The sequence below is a fragment of the Cimex lectularius genome, unplaced genomic scaffold (assembly GCF_000648675.2).
Source record: "Cimex lectularius strain Harlan isolate CLEC.00 unplaced genomic scaffold, Clec_2.1 scaffold147, whole genome shotgun sequence".
Taxonomy (NCBI): domain Eukaryota; kingdom Metazoa; phylum Arthropoda; class Insecta; order Hemiptera; family Cimicidae; genus Cimex; species Cimex lectularius.
Genome location: NW_019392851.1, coordinates 715,973 through 737,452, shown reverse-complemented (window position 1 = coordinate 737,452; position 21,480 = coordinate 715,973). Strand labels below are relative to the sequence as shown.

Genomic DNA, 21,480 nt, shown 5'->3' with positions numbered 1-21,480 from the left:
AAGATTACAAGAATATTTTTCAAAAAACTTGCTTATTTGTTTTTATGTCTTGTCAAAGTTAAGAAAGCTTTGTGAATAATTTTAATCCATGTGTGGTTTAATTAATTTATTATTTGTTTATTATTATTATTTATGAGGATTTATTAAAGATAAATTTAATTAAAAACACGGCCAAAAAATAAAATATCGATGAATTGAACACTGCAAGGTAGCACCTAAATTCTTGTCAATTGATAAGGGTCAATGATCGTAAGAAGTAACGTAAGACGTTACTGTCCGCCTAGACGTTGACAACCTCCACACGTCTAGAGGTCAAATGTCAAAAACCTAGACCGCCCTTGCAGTAGTTGTTCAGTCGTAACATATAAAATAAGAAATAATTTTTTAAAAAATCATACCGACCTTGTATCGCTCCCCACGGAGCCGGAATGCTCACTTCAGTAAAAGACATAGTTATTTTTTCCTAATTTCACTTAGAATAAAGTCAAAGAACTCGACGAGAGAAGCGATCGAGGATGACAGACGATTTTTTAACCCTCCGTGACGATCCGAGTGCCGACTTTTCCGGTGTTTTGCAACCTTCAAAGCAAATCATTATCAGCTCCATCCCTCCATAAAACCCCCACTTGAACTTCAACAAATATATCGATTCATTACTACCTAAAAACGTATTTAACTGTAAATTGTCTGTAAATGTAATACAGAAACAATAGAAAGTGTATAATTAAGAAATAAAATACCAATATAAAATAATATTTTCATGTCTCTTTCATAGTGATTTAATGTTATTCGTACTCCGTAAAAACAGTATCGGTTATTAATAAACTAATACAAACCTCGTTATTAACAATATCATCAAACTACAGTTTTGATATATACATACAACTACGTTCAATTATTATTTAAAAAGAGATACTACAAAGTTTAAAAAAATTACGCAACCACATCTAATGTTTGACGATCGATGTATGCACGTGCACAATCGATGTGACATACTGCTGGCCACTTGCCTATGGCTGATAGGATTTAGGAAAACAACGTTTTGCTTTAGTTCTCGTAATGGCGAACGTTATACCGAAAACTCACGAAGGTATTTACTTTATTTTACATTTATGAACAGATTATGTTGTTATTTTATGAAGTGTGGAAACTGCGGAAAGAAATATGCGCTACTTTCTATAAGCGGGTTTGGCCTCCCAAGACGCGCAGCCCGTGATGCGTGTGACAATGTTTAGGTCTTTTTTGTGTTGTTGAAAACAACTTTGTTTTTATAATCTACTCAAAATTCTTTGTTCTAGAAAGAAGAGCTAGTTTGTAGTTTTATATCCTCATTTGGCATATGATTTTTGGTAGACCATATTTGACCTAGCTTCCACATATCTTAGATCATTGGTGGATTGGTGCCATTAGCACTTTATTTTCAACAATGCAACCGTGTGATTATCTGTGTTCTGTTAATGCACGGCATGATTGTCCACGTTTGTCTGGGCAATACAGTTGAATACCAAATTCAACAAGGAATACCTAGAATTTCTCCGAATTGTTTAAACTTGTCTCAGTACGACTATTCTAGATGTATCTTTCTGAGGCCCCTTGCATGTAGGAGATGACTTCCTTTGCATTTCAAACCTTCCCCCCTCATTCCGACACATGAAACATTCAGGCAGATTTTTTCGATAATCTAACTTTGTCATTAGATGTTTTTTACTAGTGTACTGCATGAGTAAGTTTGTCCGTGCAATACAGTTGAAATACCAAATTCAACAAGGAATAACTAGGATTTCTATGAATTTTTGAAACTTGTCTCAGTATGACTACTCTACGGGTAACTTGCTGAGACCACTCATATGTATGAGATGTCTTCTTTTACATTTCAAAGGCTTCCCCCTAATTCAGGCGCAAGAAACATTGACCACTCTGGATCAACGTAAGGTCTTGGGAAAAAAAAAAAAACGCAAATTCAGTCATTACTGCCAACCTTTCTACCTATTTGTCCTTGGCAATGTTAAGACTGAGTTGGTCTTCAAGGAAATTAGACATCACGTGTAAAAAAAATTAAATATGTCAATCTGTACACATATTTAAGATTGTGTTGCCCGATGATGTCCTTAAAATAAGTTGAGCGATTGGTAGTGAAGGCTGAATTGGCTTTTTTCTTCAAGACCATACATCAATCCAGAGCAATCATGAGTGAAAAAGTGGTCGATACTTCTAACATTGAAAAAAGAAACATTCTGGCAGATTTTTTCCATAATCAAACTTTGTGGTTATATGTTTTCAATAACAGTTCAATATCAAATTCAATAAGGAATACCCAGAATTTCTTTAATTTATTGAAACATCTTAGTGCGACTACTCTAGTGGTACCTTGCTGAGGCCACTCTTTTTTCCTGTCTGTAGTTTTCTGGATTATTTAAAAAGGTAGTAATGACTTTCCTATTCCACTCTATGTTTTTCGATATTTCTGAAATTGATACTCTACAGTTTTTCATTTTCATTTTCTTTCTTATGTATTATTTTTGTTTACAAACGACAGATGTGCTATCTTTTTTCCTACTTCAAGGCCAATATTTGCTATTATTTCCAGGGATTTAAAATTTTACTGGCAATTTGAGTAACAAAATTCAATTAAAATTTAGCTGAAAAAGTCTTTTTATAGAAAAAAAAATACTAGAGTGAGCTTCTTTTTGTCCCGGACCTTAATTACTAACATTTATAAACAAATTATTTACAAACTATGTACATTTAACAAAAAACATTTACAAAAAATTATTCATGTTGAAGAATCACTGAGGACAGAGTCCAATTTTTCTATTCCCAATGCTGTAATATGGACAGAAGAAGTTCATCCTTTTTTTTTACCATGGCCTTTTGCTTTTTTGCTACAATATTTTAACTTTTAACAATCTATCAATTCAAGTATTTATATAAAAGATAAAGTAATCAAATTTTACCTTTAAAAACGAAACAAAGGCAATTTTCTCAGTCGGCAGAGGGCTATCCAGGAACAGTGCAAAACACTTGAAAGCTGGTTTCCCACTACATCTAAAAACTTCTTCAAAGTGGGAACCCATAAAAGTGGGTAAAAATATTAGGCAATAGAAAATGGTCTGTTTAAAAGTGACTGGAAACCCACTGGGCTTAAAGAATACAAGGGTTGTTGTTGTCTCACATGAGACCCGCTGCCCTGTGAAATGAAAAGTTTTTCTGAATTGTGAAATATTGTGGTGAAGCCTGTGACATAATGGACTTGTAGTTTGATCTCTGTTCATTCTATTATGTTGGTTTTTACTGGTTTTGTCTGTCTGACACATTACGATATTTTACCATCTTGATGTCAAAACCAGTGCCAAAACATAAGAAATCAGACCTGGATGGTTGGAGTGATAAAATAGCCCATTTCAGGTTTTATTTAAAACAATTCAAATGGGTTTATTGGTTCAATTGCCTCCTTATTCACAACTGTGTTTAGATTTGTTAATAATAATTGTAGTGTGTAAACTCATTTTTTTTTCTTTCTTTTTTAGACATTGAGGCGCAGATTCGTGAGATCCAGTCACGAAAAGCTTTGGCTGCTGCCGAAGAGAAAAAGAATGACCCGGATAAACCAGGAGTCGGCCTGGGAGAAAGCGGGTTCTACGATAGGGATATTTACGGAGGGGGGAAATTTGAGGGCTATGTCACTTCTATCGCCGCAAATGACGAAGTCGATGTAAGTCTAAAACGTTTATATTTGAAACAATAATTGTTTACTGCGTAAGTTACTATTAATTATTTAATTTTAAAGTTTATTTCAGTTATAATTTTTGTTAAAATGATATGTATAAAGTATTTTCTTTACTTTTTTTAAAAAATAATTACTACTTTTGTACCAATAATTCCAAACCCCCTGTATAATTGTATACTTAATTACAAAAATACAGTATTTTTTCAAATTGAAAAACATTAATTCATATACTTTGTATTTTAGGACGATGAATTTGAGCCTGTCTCATTTAGCAATCAAAACAAAAGAGCTGGCTACACGGCACCTGCTGCATTGCTCAATGATGTTGCTCAGGTATGTTTGAATATTAATTATTCATTACATTTAAAAAACTTTCTAATTTTTCTGCGTCTAATTGAACAAATAGAGCGAAAAGGATTACGATCCTTTTGCTGACAGGCGTCGGCCCACGATCGCGGAGAAAGAGGACGAATACAGGCAGATGAGAAGGAGGATGATTATCTCCCCGGAAAGAGTCGATCCGTTTGCAGAAGGTGGGTTTTCTGTTAGGCGTATCCACTCATTTTATGTTTTATGATGTTATTTATTAAACATAGTTTTAATTTTCCTTTTTGCAATGAGACGAGTGTGTGCTTGGCTTGTTATATTTTGAACAATAATTCATTTATAATGCTTAACAGTTAAGCTTGTCGAAGGTATTACAAACGAAAATCTATAAAAATGTTCAGTATGTTATTACATATAGGTATTTATTAAATGACTAATTGTTATTATGTAATGAAATTATTATTTTTTTTTATTCAAGTGTAGAAAAAGGGTGGGCCATTTTTTAACGAAAAATTTAACAAATTGTTGTAGAATTTATAAAAATAAGTGCCTACCATGGTAACTTTATATCATGGTAAATATTTTATGTTCGTTATTGCTTAGTTGTAATAAACTGTTTGTAAGACCTTATAGGCATCAAGCATCTGTTTGTTTCGTGTGAAATTGTCGTGATTTGAAATATATGAATAGTAATTTTTCTTCACAAAAAACACTTTTATTTTTTAATTAGTGCCAAAATTAAACTTTTTTTTTAACAATAACAAAACATTAAAAACTATTTGCTGAGCACACACTTGACCAACTGTCTATTGGGGTGTGTATGTGAGATTTGTGTGCAAGCGAGTGTGAAAGTGTCCTTTTAACACAATATGAATTTGCAAATCTGAATCCTCATGTTGCCCTGTTTACATATCTCTCAAGAAATTAAAAAAACTTTTTTTAAAAATATATTTTTTATTATGATAACACTAATAATTGGATGTTGCGGGCGGGAAGGGAACTGATAAATAGCTCATAATTTTCAATTTTTTTTTGTTTTTTTTAAACAAGTTTGCTCAAATGAAACTACCTCAACTGTGTACTTTTGGAGCTTTGGAAATTATTAAATCTGTAAAGGGGCATTTTTTACATTATTTTCCCTACCTCCAACATGTAAGCATGTAATGATGAGCAGAGTGTAAAAATATATTATATTTTTCTTAAATTGCATTTTTTTCTATTTTTATCTTTTGTTATATAAAGTATGACGGTGTTTTATAGATGAACTTATAATTTATAGAAGAATTTTTTTTTCCTTTAAAGAGGCGAAAAAGGAAGAACGAGTCACCGTTTCTTCTCTCCGAAACATGGTTCTTCAGTGATAGTACCTCCATCCTGCATAAAAATAATAAATTAAAACTTGCATTTACCAAATAGAAAACTAAAAAAAAGAAGTAGTTTCAAATTTGAAAATCAAAACAAAAACTTTCAAAAATTCCATTCTAATTAGTCTCTGTTCCATTTCAGTTGTCAACGAAGATGGAGAAGTTCCTTTTAAGGGATGGTAAAAAATTGCTCCTCGTTCGTGCTTTTTTATTTGATATAGTTCAAAAGCACGGGTTTTGGTACTTTTTTATTTCCGAGAGAATGTGTGTGGATGCGAATGGTAGAAAATTTATTAATCGCCCCAAGACTATTTGCAGGTTTACATGTGCAAGGCAACGGCACTATTGGGCTGCTAGCTTGGAGTTTCTGGAACATGTACGTATTAAAAATAGTTAAACTACAATGCATTGTATTTATTATTGTATTTATCTGGAAAAGCTGTTAAAAATATTCTGTTTGTGATAAGAGTGGATTTAAACAGTTTTAATTTTTTACGCAGTGATTTATTATTTATTTATTTTGTTACATATTCTACAAAATGTTACAATTAAAAATATTACATTTCTAACAAATAACTTGCTATGTTACATATTTTATTGAAATAAATAATAATAAAGTACAGATCTAAAAGCTCTTTCTATTTTCAAGTGAAATAGGACCTTAGATTAAACTAAAGAATTGTAGTTGCAGAATAAATACAATGCATTGTTCAAGTCCTCAATCCTGAGAAGAAAACTAACATTGACAATTCATAGCTAGGTTTTATGTTATGATTTCAGCAGGTAAAACAATGCCTGAATTCTCAGTAATTTTCTAGAACTTGTATTTTCTGAGGGCTTAATGTAGATAATAGGAATATATATCAAAATTAAATCAAAAATGATAAAATTTGTGCAAGCGCAGGAACTAATATAATTTTGTGTTCTTTGTTTTATTTTTTTGCACGTATAGGAGGAAAAACACCAGATGTGGGCTCAAGAACGTTCACAGAGATTATGAAAGAGCAGATGCTCAGGGGAGAAGAAAATGAGGTGAATTTGTGTAATATACACAATATATTACAAAATAATTATAAGCTTATTTTTGTTTAAATATTTTCATTCAAATTTTTAAAGAAATAGTAACACTTTATTTTTTTACAGATAAGAAAAAAGTTGGCTGAAAAAGCTAAAGATGGAACCCTCAAAATCCAATCCAATGGCGAGACTGTCAAAGCCAAGAAAAGAGGCCGTTGGGATCAGACAGTTGATTCGGATGCGTCAGCCGCCAAGAAAAAAGCCTCTGAAGCAACATGGGATAAAGATGAGGTAAATTCACAATACCAAAAATTAATTCTTAATGTAAAAATACAATTTTATAATCCATAGCAGGCCACACCAGCTCAGGCCCGTTGGGATGAAACTCCCGGGCATGCCAAGGGTTCAGAGACTCCCGGTGCTACACCAAGCACAAGAATTTGGGATGCAACACCAGGTCATGCTACTCCTGGTCATGCCACACCAGGCAGGGAAACGCCAGCGCAAAGTACATCCCGTAGAAATAGATGGGACGAGACCCCTAAAACTGAAAGAGGTAAATATTTATTTAAATTGTCCATTATTGTTATAATTTTCTGATAAATGTTTTTGTTTAAAATACAGAAACTCCTGGACACAGTGGGTGGGCTGAAACTCCAAGGACTGATCGTACAGGTGCTGACTTAATTCAAGTAAGTATTTAAATATCTCAAGTTTAACCTGGTTATATTTATGAAGTTTATATAATTACAAAATGGTATTTTGCTAATGCAGGATACACCAACACCATCAGCAAGCAAAAGAAGGTCTCGTTGGGATGAAACTCCCTCAGCTACTCCCGCAGGTGCGATGACGCCTTCAACACCGGCAGTTGTCACAACACCTATGATGGGTGCACCAACTGCCACCCCTACTGGAACAAAGGCGATGGCGATGGCTACTCCTACTCCAGGTAAATATTTTACCCACATACTTGAGTTTTAGTATTCCTTTGTTTGAATAAACAAGCAAAACGTTAAAATTTGAAGCACAATTTATGTGTAATTTTTCCAAAAGTTATTTTTTTTTTTTTTTTCTAGGGCATCTTATGACAATGACACCAGAGCAGCTTCAAGCATATAGGTGGGAGAGGGAGATAGATGAGAGAAACAGACCTCTCACCGATGAAGAGCTGGAATCGATGTTCCCACCTGGATACAAAGTCTTGAATCCGCCCGCAGGCTACATCCCAATCAGGACTCCCGCTCGTAGGCTAACAGCAACACCAACACCCATCGCAAACACACCACAAGGTTTTTTCATGCAGCAGGAGGATAAAAGTGCAAAATACGTTGACAACCAACCCAAAGGGAACCTACCTTTTCTCAAACCAGAGGACGCCCAGTACTTCGACAAATTATTGGTAATGTTTCTTACTTAATAACATTTTTTTTTTTTTTAATTTAAACGATGTAAACTAATTGCTGAATAAAACTTTAGGTTGACGTTGACGAAGAAACCCTCTCTCCGGAGGAGCAGAAAGAAAGGAAGATTATGCGACTTCTTTTAAAAATTAAGAATGGCACTCCACCCATGCGTAAAGCTGCATTAAGACAAATTACAGACAAGGCTAGAGAATTTGGCGCAGGGCCGCTGTTCAATCAGATCTTACCTCTTCTAATGTCGCCCACACTTGAAGATCAAGAAAGACATTTACTTGTTAAAGTTATCGACAGAATTTTGTATAAACTTGATGATCTTGTCCGACCTTACGTCCACAAGGTATGTACTAAAAAAATTTAAAAACTAAAATTAAATCAACAATTTATTTATTTTTTTATCTCGTATTTTTTAGATTCTTGTTGTCATTGAACCGCTGCTTATTGATGAAGACTACTATGCTCGTGTTGAAGGCAGAGAAATCATTTCTAATTTAGCTAAAGCAGCTGGTTTAGCCACTATGATTTCAACAATGAGACCTGATATCGATAATATTGATGAATACGTACGTAATACGACTGCAAGAGCTTTTGCTGTTGTAGCATCTGCTTTGGGTATTCCTTCACTTCTGCCATTCTTGAAAGCCGTTTGCAGAAGTAAAAAATCATGGCAAGCTAGGCATACAGGTAATATCCTTATTATTAGGTCGCTAATCTTATTTACTTAATAATTTTTTTTTTACAGGAATAAAAATTGTCCAGCAAATTGCAATCTTGATGGGTTGTGCGATTCTCCCCCATTTAAAAAGTTTAGTCGAAATCATTGAACATGGCCTGGTTGATGAACAGCAAAAAGTCAGGACTATCACTGCTCTTGCAATGGCTGCCCTTGCTGAAGCTGCAACTCCATACGGTATTGAAAGTTTTGATTCCGTACTCAAACCATTGTGGAAAGGTATCAGGACACACAGAGGAAAGGTAAATTAGATTTTAAATACAATTAAGAGTGGATTTGTTAACATTTTTAATTACTTTTAAGGGTTTGGCTGCATTTTTAAAAGCTATCGGTTACCTCATCCCTCTTATGGATGCAGAATATGCAAATTATTATACAAGGGAAGTGATGGTTATTCTCATAAGAGAGTTTCAATCTCCAGATGAAGAAATGAAGAAAATAGTACTAAAGGTATTAATTGTTTTTAATAATATAAACAATATTTCTTGTATGAAAAATCTGATAATTATACGTTTTTAAGGTGGTCAAACAATGTTGCGGTACAGATGGTGTGGAAGCTCAATACATCAAAGAAGAAATCCTTCCTCACTTCTTCAAACATTTTTGGAATCACAGGATGGCCCTTGACAGAAGGAACTACCGTCAGCTTGTCGATACCACGGTTGAGATTGCTAACAAAGTCGGAGCCAGTGAGATAATTAACAGGGTCGTCGATGATCTTAAAGACGAGAACGAACAATACAGAAAAATGGTTATGGAAAGTATTGAAAAGACGATGGGCAACCTTGGTGCTGCCGATATCGACAGTAGACTTGAAGAACAGCTTATAGATGGAATCCTGTATGCATTCCAGGAACAGACTACAGAAGTATGTCGAATTACGTACCTTACTTATAAGTTACTTATAAAAGTTTTTTAACATTTCACTAACTTTTAAAAATTTAGGATGTGGTCATGTTAAATGGATTCGGTACAATTATAAATCAATTGGGTAAAAGGGTAAAACCTTACTTGCCACAAATATGCGGTACCATTCTCTGGAGATTGAATAACAAATCAGCCAAAGTCAGACAGCAAGCTGCTGATTTAATATCAAGAATAGCAGTTGTAATGAAAACATGTCAAGAGGTAAATTTATAATGTATATAAATTTTGTGTGGACTTTATACACAAACGTTTTTGTTATGCTTCAGGAAAAACTCATGGGCCATTTGGGTGTTGTTTTGTACGAATATTTGGGTGAGGAGTACCCAGAGGTACTTGGAAGCATCTTGGGAGCATTGAAGGCCATCGTCAATGTAATCGGTATGACCAAAATGACACCTCCAATTAAAGATCTCCTGCCTCGTCTTACGCCAATTTTGAAAAATCGTCATGAAAAGGTATTTCTTTTTCTAAATATACCAAAAATTTTATAATAAACTAATATGTACCATAGGTGCAAGAAAATTGTATCGACCTTGTTGGAAGAATTGCCGACCGTGGACCTGAGTATGTCTCAGCTCGTGAATGGATGAGAATTTGTTTTGAACTTCTTGAACTTCTCAAAGCTCACAAAAAAGCAATCAGGAGAGCTACTGTTAACACATTCGGTTATATTGCAAAAGCTATAGGGTGAGATTAAAAAAAAAAATAATAATAGAACTTTATTACATTTGATTTACTTAAGCATTACTGTGAAGATGTTTTAAATAAAAATATAAAATATTGTAATTTTATTTATTTTAGGCCACATGATGTTCTTGCCACATTACTCAACAATCTGAAAGTACAGGAAAGGCAAAACAGAGTTTGTACCACAGTTGCAATAGCAATTGTAGCCGAGACGTGTTCTCCATTCACAGTCCTTCCCGCTTTAATGAATGAATATAGGGTTCCAGAATTAAACGTTCAAAATGGCGTCCTGAAATCATTGTCATTCTTGTTTGAATACATTGGAGAAATGGGAAAAGATTACATTTATGCCGTCACCCCTCTTCTTGAGGACGCTCTGATGGATAGGTCTGTTTATTTTAAAATTCTTTACTATTTTCATATTTTATTTCTTGCTTTCATGTTCTAAACTTGTTTGTTTTCAGAGATTTAGTTCATAGGCAGACTGCCTGTGCTGCTATAAAACACATGGCGTTGGGCGTCTACGGGTTCGGTTGCGAAGATGCGCTTATCCACCTCCTCAATCATGTGTGGCCTAACATTTTTGAAACTTCACCCCATTTGGTCCAAGCTTTTATGGACTCGGTCGAAGGCCTTAGAGTGGCGTTGGGTCCCATTAAAATCCTCCAATATGCTCTACAGGTATTAATTCTAGCGTTACACAGCACATTTGCCTTAATAATACTTTTCTTTCTGTTTACAGGGTTTATTCCATCCAGCAAGAAAAGTTCGTGATGTGTACTGGAAAATATACAACTCCTTGTACATTGGTGGTCAAGATGCGTTGGTAGCCGGGTATCCTAGGATACACAATGATCCCAAAAACCAATACATAAGATACGAATTAGATTACATCCTTTAAGAAAATCATAATTCTATATATAATAAACAAACTAATTTATTTTAATGATATATTTCTTTTAGAACAGATATTTCATTACTCCTCAAAAAAAAAGTTCTTTAAATGAAAATAAATACTGTCAGTGTAATTTTTTCTTCTTTTTTTCGTAGTCCCAATATACTTCATATAGCAATCAAAAATTTAACCTACAATAATAAAATTTTGATTAAAGAAATAAATATTTGATGTCTCAATACTCATTGTCATTTAAACTTGATGCATATTTCAAGTTTTATTTGTATGTATCAACTATCTATGAGAGTATCAAATTAAATTATGTATTTAGTGGTAATTTGTAATCTTAATGTTATTATATTTTAAAGTTGGTCTCTTGAAATAATTGAATCTATTGTTAGCAACAAACAAAGTAAGTAATAAAATGAAATTTTTTAAAATAAATTTTATGTGGATAACGTATTTAAAAAAAAAAAGTACTTCCCAACATTTATAATTTGCACGCATTTGTTAAATTTTTTTTCTATTAGTTTAGTTGAAGTGTGAAATTTCATTGAAATATGTTTGTGACTACAATTAATTATTTTTCCAAATTGATTTATTTTGCATCTTTGTTACTAGTGGACCTTTTTAGTTCACCAAAATGAAATAAAAAGAAATATTTTAAATTTCAATCATTCAAGTTTTCTTTATTCTTCTTTTATTACCCCATTCAAATTTTGATGTTTTGTTTAATGATAATGAAAGTGAATTTTTATTTTTTTAATGTTTACCAAAGTGATAAAAATTATATGATGCGAGTTGCATATGCTGTAGCACTAAGCAAATGAAGAAGGCAACCCGCAGAATTTTGTTCAATTTGAGCGTACAGTTGTTTTTACAATAATTTTACGGTTTTTTTTTTTTTTTTATTTTACAAAAAAGAAAAGCAAATGATGTGGATTTTACACAATAACTAAAAAAATCACTTTCAGTTTAAAAAATTTGAAATGACTGTAGCCAGTGACATTTTGTCCCTTTCTGAGGCATCTAGGAATTTCTAATGGAATTGTGATAGGGGTGTGGTGGGATAATTCAGAAAGTATAAACGAGAGGGCGCAGGCTGTGCATTCATTGAACCCAGAAGAACAGTTGGCACATTTTGAGTCTTATGAAATCAACTTATTAATGGTGATTTGTAAAAGTAGGTAGTACGCAATGGCCAGTGACAAATTTGGAACATTTGTGATGTGATTCGTTGCTCCAACTAATTTATGGTGTTTTTTGTGTTGAGATCCTGCCACTTCATAAATTTGTCTTAATGAAGGTTATGATCTCACAATTACTACCAATTTGTTCCATCTTTCGTCTTGTGATCCTAACATTACAAACAATGATTGCAGCAGCGATTTGTAATATTTTTAAAAATGTAAATAACTATTGAAATGTACACTTTGAACAGTTTAATCCGAACAACCTGTTTCATTCTGTGCTTACGGTTTTAAAGTTGTGTTCATCTATGAATTTTATTTCTTACCCTATAGTCCCAAAACAGTTTATCTTGATATTTGCTCTATTAGTATGTGCTTTCATTGAACTAAATCTTCTGATGTTCCTTCAGCTCTATTAATAAACCTGTTTTATCCACATCTTGCACAGAACGACTGTAAGTACGAGGAAGAATGATTAGTTGAAGGCTGAGGTGGGATCCCCTTTTTCTTCCCATATACATAACAGAAAAATAATTGGACAACCAGCCTTAAAGAAGGATAGAGATTTTGCAGGCTTCCGAAATCCGTTGCAGTTTTTTTTTTTTTTTTTTTTTTTAAAGATAGGTCTATTCATTGAAGTTTTAGCAGCATATGGACAGTGCTTTTTTTGTGTGAATCTTGCAAAAAATTTAAATTTATGACGTTTTTTAAATTAGCACATAACTTGTGATTAACTAAACCGATTAAGAAAATTATTTTTGCTTTGTTCTTAGAAGATAAAGCAATTTCAATATGCCCGTTAAAATATACCATTATTGTATTCTGAAGAACCCATGTATGCCTAGTGATTTGTAAATTTATTCAATATTTGTCAAATATGCAGAATAAAATTTGAACCACTGTACAAAGGAGGTATGATTCGAATAAATATCTGATCACCAAGGTCATAAGTGTTAGAAAAATAAAAATGCAATTGCAAACCTAGGCCAAATCAAAATTCTAGATTAAAAACCAATAACAGTGTTTTATCACATTGCAATTTTGAAGGAAAAAGAAACGAGGACATAATTTTGAGGCATGATAGATCTTTATCAAAATATTAATTACACGTTAAACAAAGTAATTACCTTTTTAGCTTTATTGCGATAATTTTTGGACTTTGGATAAAATTTGTTTTACTTTTAATATTTCTTGATTTTAAAGTTAACAATTTAATATTTTTGTAAAATAATTCGATTGCATAGTCGATTTTTCATACCCACGTGGTCGATATGGTCGTTAAAACCTCAAAACACAACCTTCTGCATGAACGCAACGTGAGTGTTGACTTCAATTTGTAAAGACCCAAGTATTTAATATTTTTCATTTTGTGCGATTATTTTTTAATTAAAAGAAAAAGTATAAATAAAGCGGGCAGATATGGTGATTCAGGACTTGATAAAAACAATAGGGGATGAAGACGATGTGCCAGACTTTTCTGATAAATCAGAAGACGAGGAGGAAGAGAACGTAAGACTCAATTTCTGGATTATTTCAGCATTGATATTTTAATTTATTAGGACCACTTGATCGTATTAAACAAAAAGCAAACAATAACAATTGTCCAGGAGGTTGTTTGTACGCAACATAAATCTCAAACATCTGACAATCTTTGTGTGGTAAACCCACACAGTCAAGTCACTTGTTTAACATACAGTAATCATATAGAAACAGATCGTTAACTAACGAGGAATCATAATCAGGAGACTCAGTACAGTAGGCTTTCGTTATGTTTATGCTTTTGTAAGCGGTGACGGCCAAACAATTTTTCTATATTCGCTTGTTTTTCTCTAAGCAATAAGAGAGTAGTCAGCTTAAGCACTTCGCTACTTATTCTTGCGTAGAGGAAGGTAGGGTTCGAGAATTTAATAAGCCAGAGATTATTTTCTTCTTTATTTTAACAATTCTGTCTTTTAAATGTACACAACCACAACAAAATCTTAATTAATCTGATGTCGGCCACAACTCTAAATCTGGGAGAAGTCTATTAAAAGAAGGACTTACCCCAAACGACACTCGTCTTAATTAGCTTCCACAGCATCCCAACATCTTTCCGATTCTATTCTCGGCTTGATCTGATAGGTCACTACGGCTGGTCCTCGCTGGGTGAGTCCCCATGTTGAGCCAGAGGCAGAGTGAGTGTCCCAGTGAGGCTGCTTCTGTTCTGGAATGACTACTGGAGTCAACTGTTCACTGCCTGGGGGTGAGTACGATCTTGACTAAGAACAGTTTTCTGAAGTGACTACGTGATGAGAGTCCTTGGTGTTGACTGACTTGATTTCCAAATCATTCCATTTTATACCAGGTTCTCTACCGGAGTAGGGGTGGAAGCGGGGTTTGTGCTCCCCAGGCCTTCTAGCTTATTGTACCTTGGAGTAGAAGGAAAAAGTAAAAGTCAGGGAGATCCCATGCCACAGGTGGTATCATGCACCTGGTTGATACAACCCCAATTTATGATGCCCCACATCGCTACATATTTTTGTCTTGTGACAATCTCTCAGTACTAAATAACTCGACATTAGTTATTTATCTGATTGGTTGCCCAACTATTGCAACTTTTCCAAGTTCATAGGAAACATCCCACGGCTCCCGACAGGGTCTGCTACACCCTTTGACTTTCTTATTTATTTGACAGACTTATGATTGCAGGGCTATGCTTTCCTGGTTTGTGAGGAATGTTACATCCCTCCTGTCTGTGCTGTGACATCCTTCGACCAACTGCTTAATTACTGCAGTTATGTTTCCCAGATTGGTGGGGGACGTCATATTTGTTTAACTTAGTACTCAGTACCACAATTTGACGGACTGGCAAATTTAGACTCCTGGCCAACCCACTTAAAAACTTTTCAAACTAGTGTAAGCTCTAGATAATAGTAAAATAAAATAATTCATTACAGGATGGCTTAACATCCAACTGTTCACTGACAGGATCAGACCACTCGATTAAAGTTCGAACAAAATTTACACTTGAACACCCTTGTTGGTTTCAATATATGAGTGCTGTGACAATTATTATACATATTGTAGACTAATATTTAAATTTTGATGTAATTTGCAGTGCAAATTTAGTTAGATTTCTGTTTATTTATTTAATTTTCACTGTCTTTTATGTTATTTTTATTTCCAGTTTCAACCAAAAAAGAAGAAAATTAAAAAGTCAAAAGATTTTGATGATAAATTTACGTTTGTCAGTTCAGTAGCTGATTACAACAAAGATACATGGAATGATTTGTCTAAGTATATTAAGAAAGGTGTGTCAACCAAAACCGATGACAAAATAAAACGAGAAAGAAATAAACTTATTAAAGAGGAGAAGGTTTGTATTAATATAACATATTTGTAAATATTTATTGAGAAACTTCATTTTGTTATTAGAATGGCAATCAAATTGATGAAGGCTGTGATGAAGATGGTGAATTGGGCAGTGATGCTGAACACGATGAAGAAGTAAAAACTGACAGTGATTTATCAGATGATGAACTACAGAAAGGTACTTGAAAAGTCATTTTTATTTTCTCACTTTGTGTCAGTAATGCTTATTTCGTTAAATAGATAATATACGTCTCAAGGAGAAGCTTGTTGGTAAGAAGAAGCGGAAGAAGCTTAAATCGCTTGGGTTGGATGATGAACCCAAAGAAATCGAGTTTGAGGAAAGAAATTTCGAAGAAGCCGTTAATTTTTATGAAATGAACTTGTCGAGACCACTTCTGAAGGTAGGCGCTTTCCATTTTAACATGATTAAATTGTAACTGTGAACGTTAAAAACACAGGCACTGGCAGCAGTTGGATTTGTCCAACCAACACCTATTCAATCAGCAACGATTCCACCTGCTCTTGAAGGGAGGGATATTTGTGCCTGTGCGCCTACCGGTACAGGAAAAACAGCTGCTTACATGCTGCCGACTCTTGAGAGGCTTATTTACCGACCGAGCACTACTTCTTCAGTCACAAGGTATTTTAACTTATAAAATATTTTTCTATGTATATTTTTGAGGACTTCCGTAAAGTGTATGATTTTGTGCCTCATGAAAAATTATGGAATAATTGTATAGAATGAACATTAATGGAAAGTTAGTAGATATTATTAAAGCAGTATGTGACAACACTAAAAAGGTTTTGAATATTGATGGTGATCATTTGAAGTCATGCAAGGGGAAATTTTAAGCCCATTTTTGTTTTCTTGTTTTATTGCGGATGATTTGGTGATTTTATTCCTGGCATGATGCACATAATAAACTAAATACTCTGTTGTGTATTGCAAGGAAATTGATCTTAATGTTAATATTGATACAACCATCTCTTCCCAACAATACACCCAATTATGCAATCTATTTAGAAACTAATACTTCAAGTTTATTTCTTTTTACATCTAAATTATATTCCACCTTTATGGCCAAACCGTTCAATGATCATAACAAGCTGGCCAATTTGATTGCTCAAGAAAGTGTGAGGTTAAAGAATGGTTGGGTTAATTGAAATCTACATGGATTTAGGCAGATTCAGTGCCAAATATAATAATGGCATCACTGTAACATTTTTGGAGAAGCTCAAGTTGAAGGAAAGGGACAGATTATAGGCCAATGTATCCGTAGCAAGATTCCACCTAAACAGATACGTCACGTTCTAGATTATATCAACCTTTGCAGTATAAATAAGGCTAGCTAATTTTTTAAATGAAGAACAGAAATGACAAACGTCAATTATCAACCCTGGAGACAAAATTATAATTACTTTTGTTCGCATTTTCTATGTGAATATCAATCCTGTCAGAATTTCGTTTTATTAATTGCAATTAGAGATTTTGTCACATGATCATTGCTTAGCCATTTTAAATGGAGACAATTGGGATGATTTTATTATTCATATATAATAAAAACATATAATTATTAATATATCATTACTGCTTTAAAATATAAAAAGTTTTTGGCGGATGAATTTAATTTTAATTAATATTTACTTCTGTGTTTGGTATTTATTTGAATATGTAAACTTGACAGACAGATTTTAGTCCATTGTTATTATTAATGTTGATCTCTTTTTTTTAATTGTATTTCTTTATAGTTAAATTATTATTATTATTGAAACCAAGGTATTAGTTTTCCAAAAACGTAGGCAAAGGAGGCTTAAAACTCTTCATTTTAATGGTTTGATTGTATATTTATCTGGGAGTCCCCCTCGGCAGCCACCTCTGGGAAATTCGGTCTTACTTATGATCACTTTATTTCCAAAGCAAATTAGGCATCTATCAATGTAAGAAGAACACTAATTACTTCTGTCTGATTCATAAGTCATTAAATTAAGGAGATTTCATGCATTAATTAAGTCTTAATCTAATTTGGGCATTACCCTATTTAAATAATTGGAAGTAATAGTTACACAGTTTGTCAAAAATTTACTGTTTTGACCATCTTCTACTCCAAATTATTTTATGAAATTAGAATCAAACTTAAAGAGTATTAAATTATCTATATTTAAAAGGGTTATAAAATTTTGGCTGCAACAGATGGAAGAAAATCTGCTTTCAAAGGCTGAAATTAATAATAGAACGGTACCTTACAGTTGGACAATTTATTTTAATCTGCTTCTGTCTTTTATTGGCGAGGAAAACTTCAGTTTTTGGAAGCAGCTAATATATAAGTTTGTAATTTCAGCACTAAACCTGAGACAATTTATTATTGAAGAGTAACTTAATTAAAAAATTTACTTTTAAAAAAATCGTTATCCTGACACATCCTTTTAAAGGATGTATAGAGTCGTATTTGAATTGTTGATATCGAACTGGGCCTGAGGAACACTGTATAATTTTTCTCCAAAAAAGATAAAAAATTGAAACTAGACTAAAAATATTAAACCTGTATGTCTTGTTTTTTTGATAGTGTCATTTGTTCAAGAGAAATTCATCCAGGCCATCTAAAAAGAACACCCTGTATAGCATTTTTAAGTCAAATTAATTTCTTTTTCAACCAATTTAATAATCCCCTCGACTAATTTAATAATCATCCTTTTCAGGATTTTATAGTGGGGAGAAAATAAATATGAGCTAGTAGTTGCAAAAACCTTTATTTAAATAAAAAAAAGTAAACTTATTTTTTTAAAAAATTGAAAAACATAATTTTAACATGAATTAATGGAGTGGCACTCCTTCATATTACTATAGAAATCACTCTATCTGTAAAAGATGTATTCCCTATGTACAGATTGTATATAAATAAATTATAAAATTTTTTTTGTTTTGTTGTATTGAAATGTATCTTTTATGTCATAGGGTGTTAGTTCTTGTTCCGACAAGAGAACTTGGAGTCCAGGTTTATCAGGTTACAAGGCAGTTGTGCCAGTTTACAAGAATAGATGTAGGCCTTTCTGTAGGAGGTCTTGACTTAAAAGTACAGGTAAAATTGAAAATGCTTGATTAAAGAAATTTATTGTATTGTTTCATTTAAATTTGGCACTTATACACAATACTTACTACCTGTAAATAATTAATTTGAACTTTTTTAAATTAAAGGAATCAACACTTAGAAAAAGTCCTGATATTGTAATTGCAACGCCTGGAAGATTAATAGATCATTTAAAAAATACACCTTCGTTTTCGTTAGATAATGTGGAAGTCCTTATATTGGATGAAGCCGATCGGTAAGAACTATTACAATATAACATTAAATTAGGATGCTATTTCCTTTGTTGTCTTTTTTAGGATGTTGGATGAATATTTCCAAGAACAAATGACAGAAATTATAAAGGAATGTGCTAGGACTAGACAGACACTGCTTTTTTCTGCGACAATGACAGAAGAAGTGTCTGCACTTGCTGCTGTCTCTCTTACGAAGCCAGTCAAAGTGTTTGTCAATGATAATCGCACTGTAGCTGAGAATTTGCGTCAGGAGTTTATAAAGTACCATATTTTTTTTTTCTTTTTATATTGATATGTTCATTAATCATAATTGTAAATAGGATAAGAAAAGATAGAGAAGGAGACAGAGAAGTCATCCTTGCTTCATTGATGTGCAGAACATTTAGAGATCATGCCATGGTATTTGTACAAACAAAAAAACAAGCTCACAGACTGTACATCTTGTTGGGTCTGCTTGGTTTAAAAGTATGCTAAGGGATTTTGTAAAAATCAATTTTTTAAAATTATTATTTATACAATTTAAATTATGTTTTAAGGCTGGTGAATTGCACGGTGACATGACGCAAGCTCAAAGGTTAGAAGCTTTGAGAAAATTCAGGGAGGAAGAAGTAGACGTTCTTGTAGCCACTGATGTCGCCGCAAGAGGTCTTGATATAAGAGGAGTCAAAACCGTATGTTCAGAAAGGCTTTTGGAGAAGAAATGTATAACAGAAAATTAATTTGCAAATTTTACAGGTTGTCAATTTTATACTCCCGGCGACAATGGAACAGTATATTCACAGAGTCGGAAGAACAGCAAGAGCCGGAAAGTCTGGCGTTTCTGTCAGCCTTGCTGGAGAAAGAGAAAGGCCTCTTGTTAAAGAAATAGTCAAATCCGTTCGCCACCCTGTCAGGGCTAGAACGATACCAACAGGTAACACTTTTATTTTATATTTATACTTTTTTTTAATCATGGAAGTAAAGATGATCTTATGGCTCTTCTCTACAATAGCCTGTTGTAGTGATTAGAAAGTTAGCCGCCATCAGTGGTGGCCATTCGCTTCATAATCTTGGGCCATCCATATACTAGTTGGTGATGGCAGCATGGGGTAAAAATTTCCTGTGCACCTTGTTTGCACAGGCTTTCTCCCTTGATGAGAGAAAACTACCCCTAAATTACCACTCACCATTACCATCACACCATTGACCACTGCACATCAGCCTACACCCTACACAATGGCAATGGTTTGAGGTGGCTGATAATATGTGGCCTTGTGTAAAAGGGTTTCTCTTTACTCTATGTAGAATGGGTGGGTGTTCGATCTCGTTCATTGAAATTTAATTCATAATTGCATATGCGTGAAACCATAATTTCACTATTGTAATTGAATTTGTTAACTTTGTAAATTGTTAAAAATAGTTTCAAAGTACTGATGAAGGTGATATTTTCCTGGAAAGCTTGACAAAGGAACAGTTTTCCTTCTAATTGGCCTTATATTGGATTTTTAATATAAAGTCTATACTAATCCCTTTATGAAATTCACTTTTATATATATAGGAACATTACGATTAAAAAATTTAATATTTTCAGAAATCATATCTAAATTTAAGAAGAAAGTAAATGCCTTGGAGGAAAGGATAAATACAATTTTGCAGGAAGAATGGGAGGAAAAGGCTTTGAGGAAGGCTGAATTGCAGATGGCTAAAACGGAAAAGATCCTTAGCCAAGATGACAGTGAAAAAAGGATGTGGTTTCAAACCGGAAAAGAACGAAGAGAGGAGAAAGGTAATAAAATATCAAATTATTAGAATTAAATTAATAAAAACTGACAGGTTTTAAAGAGATAAACAACTTGTGTCATATAAACAGAGAGGCTGAGGCTCGAAGAGATACCAAAGTTCCAGAAAGGAAAGCCGAAGAACAAAGAAGTTGAGAAGGTAAAGAAAGGTAGGGCTCAGAGGAGGAAAAAGAAGGGTGAAACTACCTCAGAAGAAAGGGTCGAAAGGGAGATGCAAAAGTTGGCTCTTTACCAAGCAAGGCTTGCTAAGCGCAATAGAAAACCCAAGAAGATGAACACCATTTATGACAAGCCTGAAGTGAAAAGAGCCAAAAGTATGTTTTGAATACTTTCTTCTATATAACTATGTACTAAAACAATTTGTTTTTTAGTTAATAAAACTAAGAAATCAGTATTTGATTCTGATCTTACTGATGTAAGTAAAAAGGGAGTTAAGAAACTAAGATATGAGTGAGTATTGTTTTTGCATAAAGAAATATTCAAGCGGACATTGTGTTAACTTATCGTTTCATTTTAGAACAACGAAGCATCAAAAAGAGCTCAAATACGGAAAAAAAGATGAAAAAGGTCCCAAAAATAAAGGTAAAGGCACAAATAACATGAGAAATAAAGGAAGGAAGAAATAACTTGTAAATATTATATATGTATATATTAAATATAACTTGTTTTTAACCGTAGAACATTTAATATGACATCTTTTAATTGATTTAATCCTGGAAGTATCCATTCGTAGGCAAGGAGGAT

At 33.3% G+C, this 21,480-nt stretch overlaps 2 protein-coding genes and 2 long non-coding RNA genes across 6 annotated transcripts; 2 read left to right on the top strand and 2 right to left on the bottom strand.

Annotated features, from left to right (window-relative positions):
* Window positions 1-401: 401 nt before the first annotated feature.
* LOC112127575 lies at window positions 402-929 on the bottom strand. Its single transcript, XR_002910633.1, has 2 exons — window positions 837-929; window positions 402-660 (listed from the first exon to the last, which is right to left on the bottom strand). It is a non-coding gene; the product is annotated as an uncharacterized LOC112127575 (long non-coding RNA).
* Window positions 930-980: 51 nt separating this feature from the next.
* LOC106667738 (splicing factor 3B subunit 1) lies at window positions 981-11,231 on the top strand. 3 transcript variants are annotated; one of them, XM_014395882.2, is made up of 21 exons: window positions 981-1,090; window positions 3,528-3,712; window positions 3,971-4,060; window positions 4,134-4,260; window positions 6,371-6,450; window positions 6,562-6,726; window positions 6,790-6,991; window positions 7,060-7,127; window positions 7,210-7,387; window positions 7,515-7,837; window positions 7,915-8,196; window positions 8,270-8,540; window positions 8,599-8,831; window positions 8,893-9,039; window positions 9,110-9,457; window positions 9,535-9,717; window positions 9,783-9,971; window positions 10,028-10,203; window positions 10,318-10,590; window positions 10,668-10,884; window positions 10,946-11,231. In XM_014395882.2, exons 1-21 carry the CDS (start codon window positions 1,060-1,062, stop codon window positions 11,102-11,104), a joined length of 3,927 nt encoding a protein of 1,308 aa, XP_014251368.1. In that variant the 5' UTR covers window positions 981-1,059; the 3' UTR covers window positions 11,105-11,231. The 3 variants fall into 3 exon arrangements, with proteins under 3 accessions (XP_014251368.1, XP_014251360.1, XP_024084463.1); XM_014395874.2 differs by having other exon boundaries at window positions 6,787-6,991; XM_024228695.1 differs by lacking the exons at window positions 981-1,090; window positions 3,528-3,712; window positions 3,971-4,060; window positions 4,134-4,260 and adding an exon at window positions 5,650-5,794 and having other exon boundaries at window positions 6,787-6,991.
* On the bottom strand, window positions 11,201-13,487 carry LOC106667781. Its single transcript, XR_001340638.2, has 3 exons — window positions 13,416-13,487; window positions 12,615-12,741; window positions 11,201-11,289 (listed from the first exon to the last, which is right to left on the bottom strand). It is a non-coding gene; the product is annotated as an uncharacterized LOC106667781 (long non-coding RNA).
* A 66-nt stretch (window positions 13,488-13,553) lies between these two features.
* Window positions 13,554-21,408, top strand: LOC106667750 (probable ATP-dependent RNA helicase DDX27). Its single transcript, XM_014395895.2, has 15 exons — window positions 13,554-13,797; window positions 15,455-15,643; window positions 15,703-15,817; window positions 15,880-16,040; window positions 16,098-16,279; window positions 18,593-18,716; window positions 18,833-18,960; window positions 19,022-19,219; window positions 19,279-19,423; window positions 19,495-19,629; window positions 19,694-19,871; window positions 20,529-20,723; window positions 20,808-21,050; window positions 21,108-21,186; window positions 21,254-21,408. The coding sequence occupies exons 1-15, from the start codon at window positions 13,708-13,710 to the stop codon at window positions 21,360-21,362; spliced, it is 2,271 nt and encodes a 756-aa protein (XP_014251381.1). The 5' UTR covers window positions 13,554-13,707; the 3' UTR covers window positions 21,363-21,408.
* The last annotated feature ends 72 nt before the right edge of the window (window positions 21,409-21,480 follow it).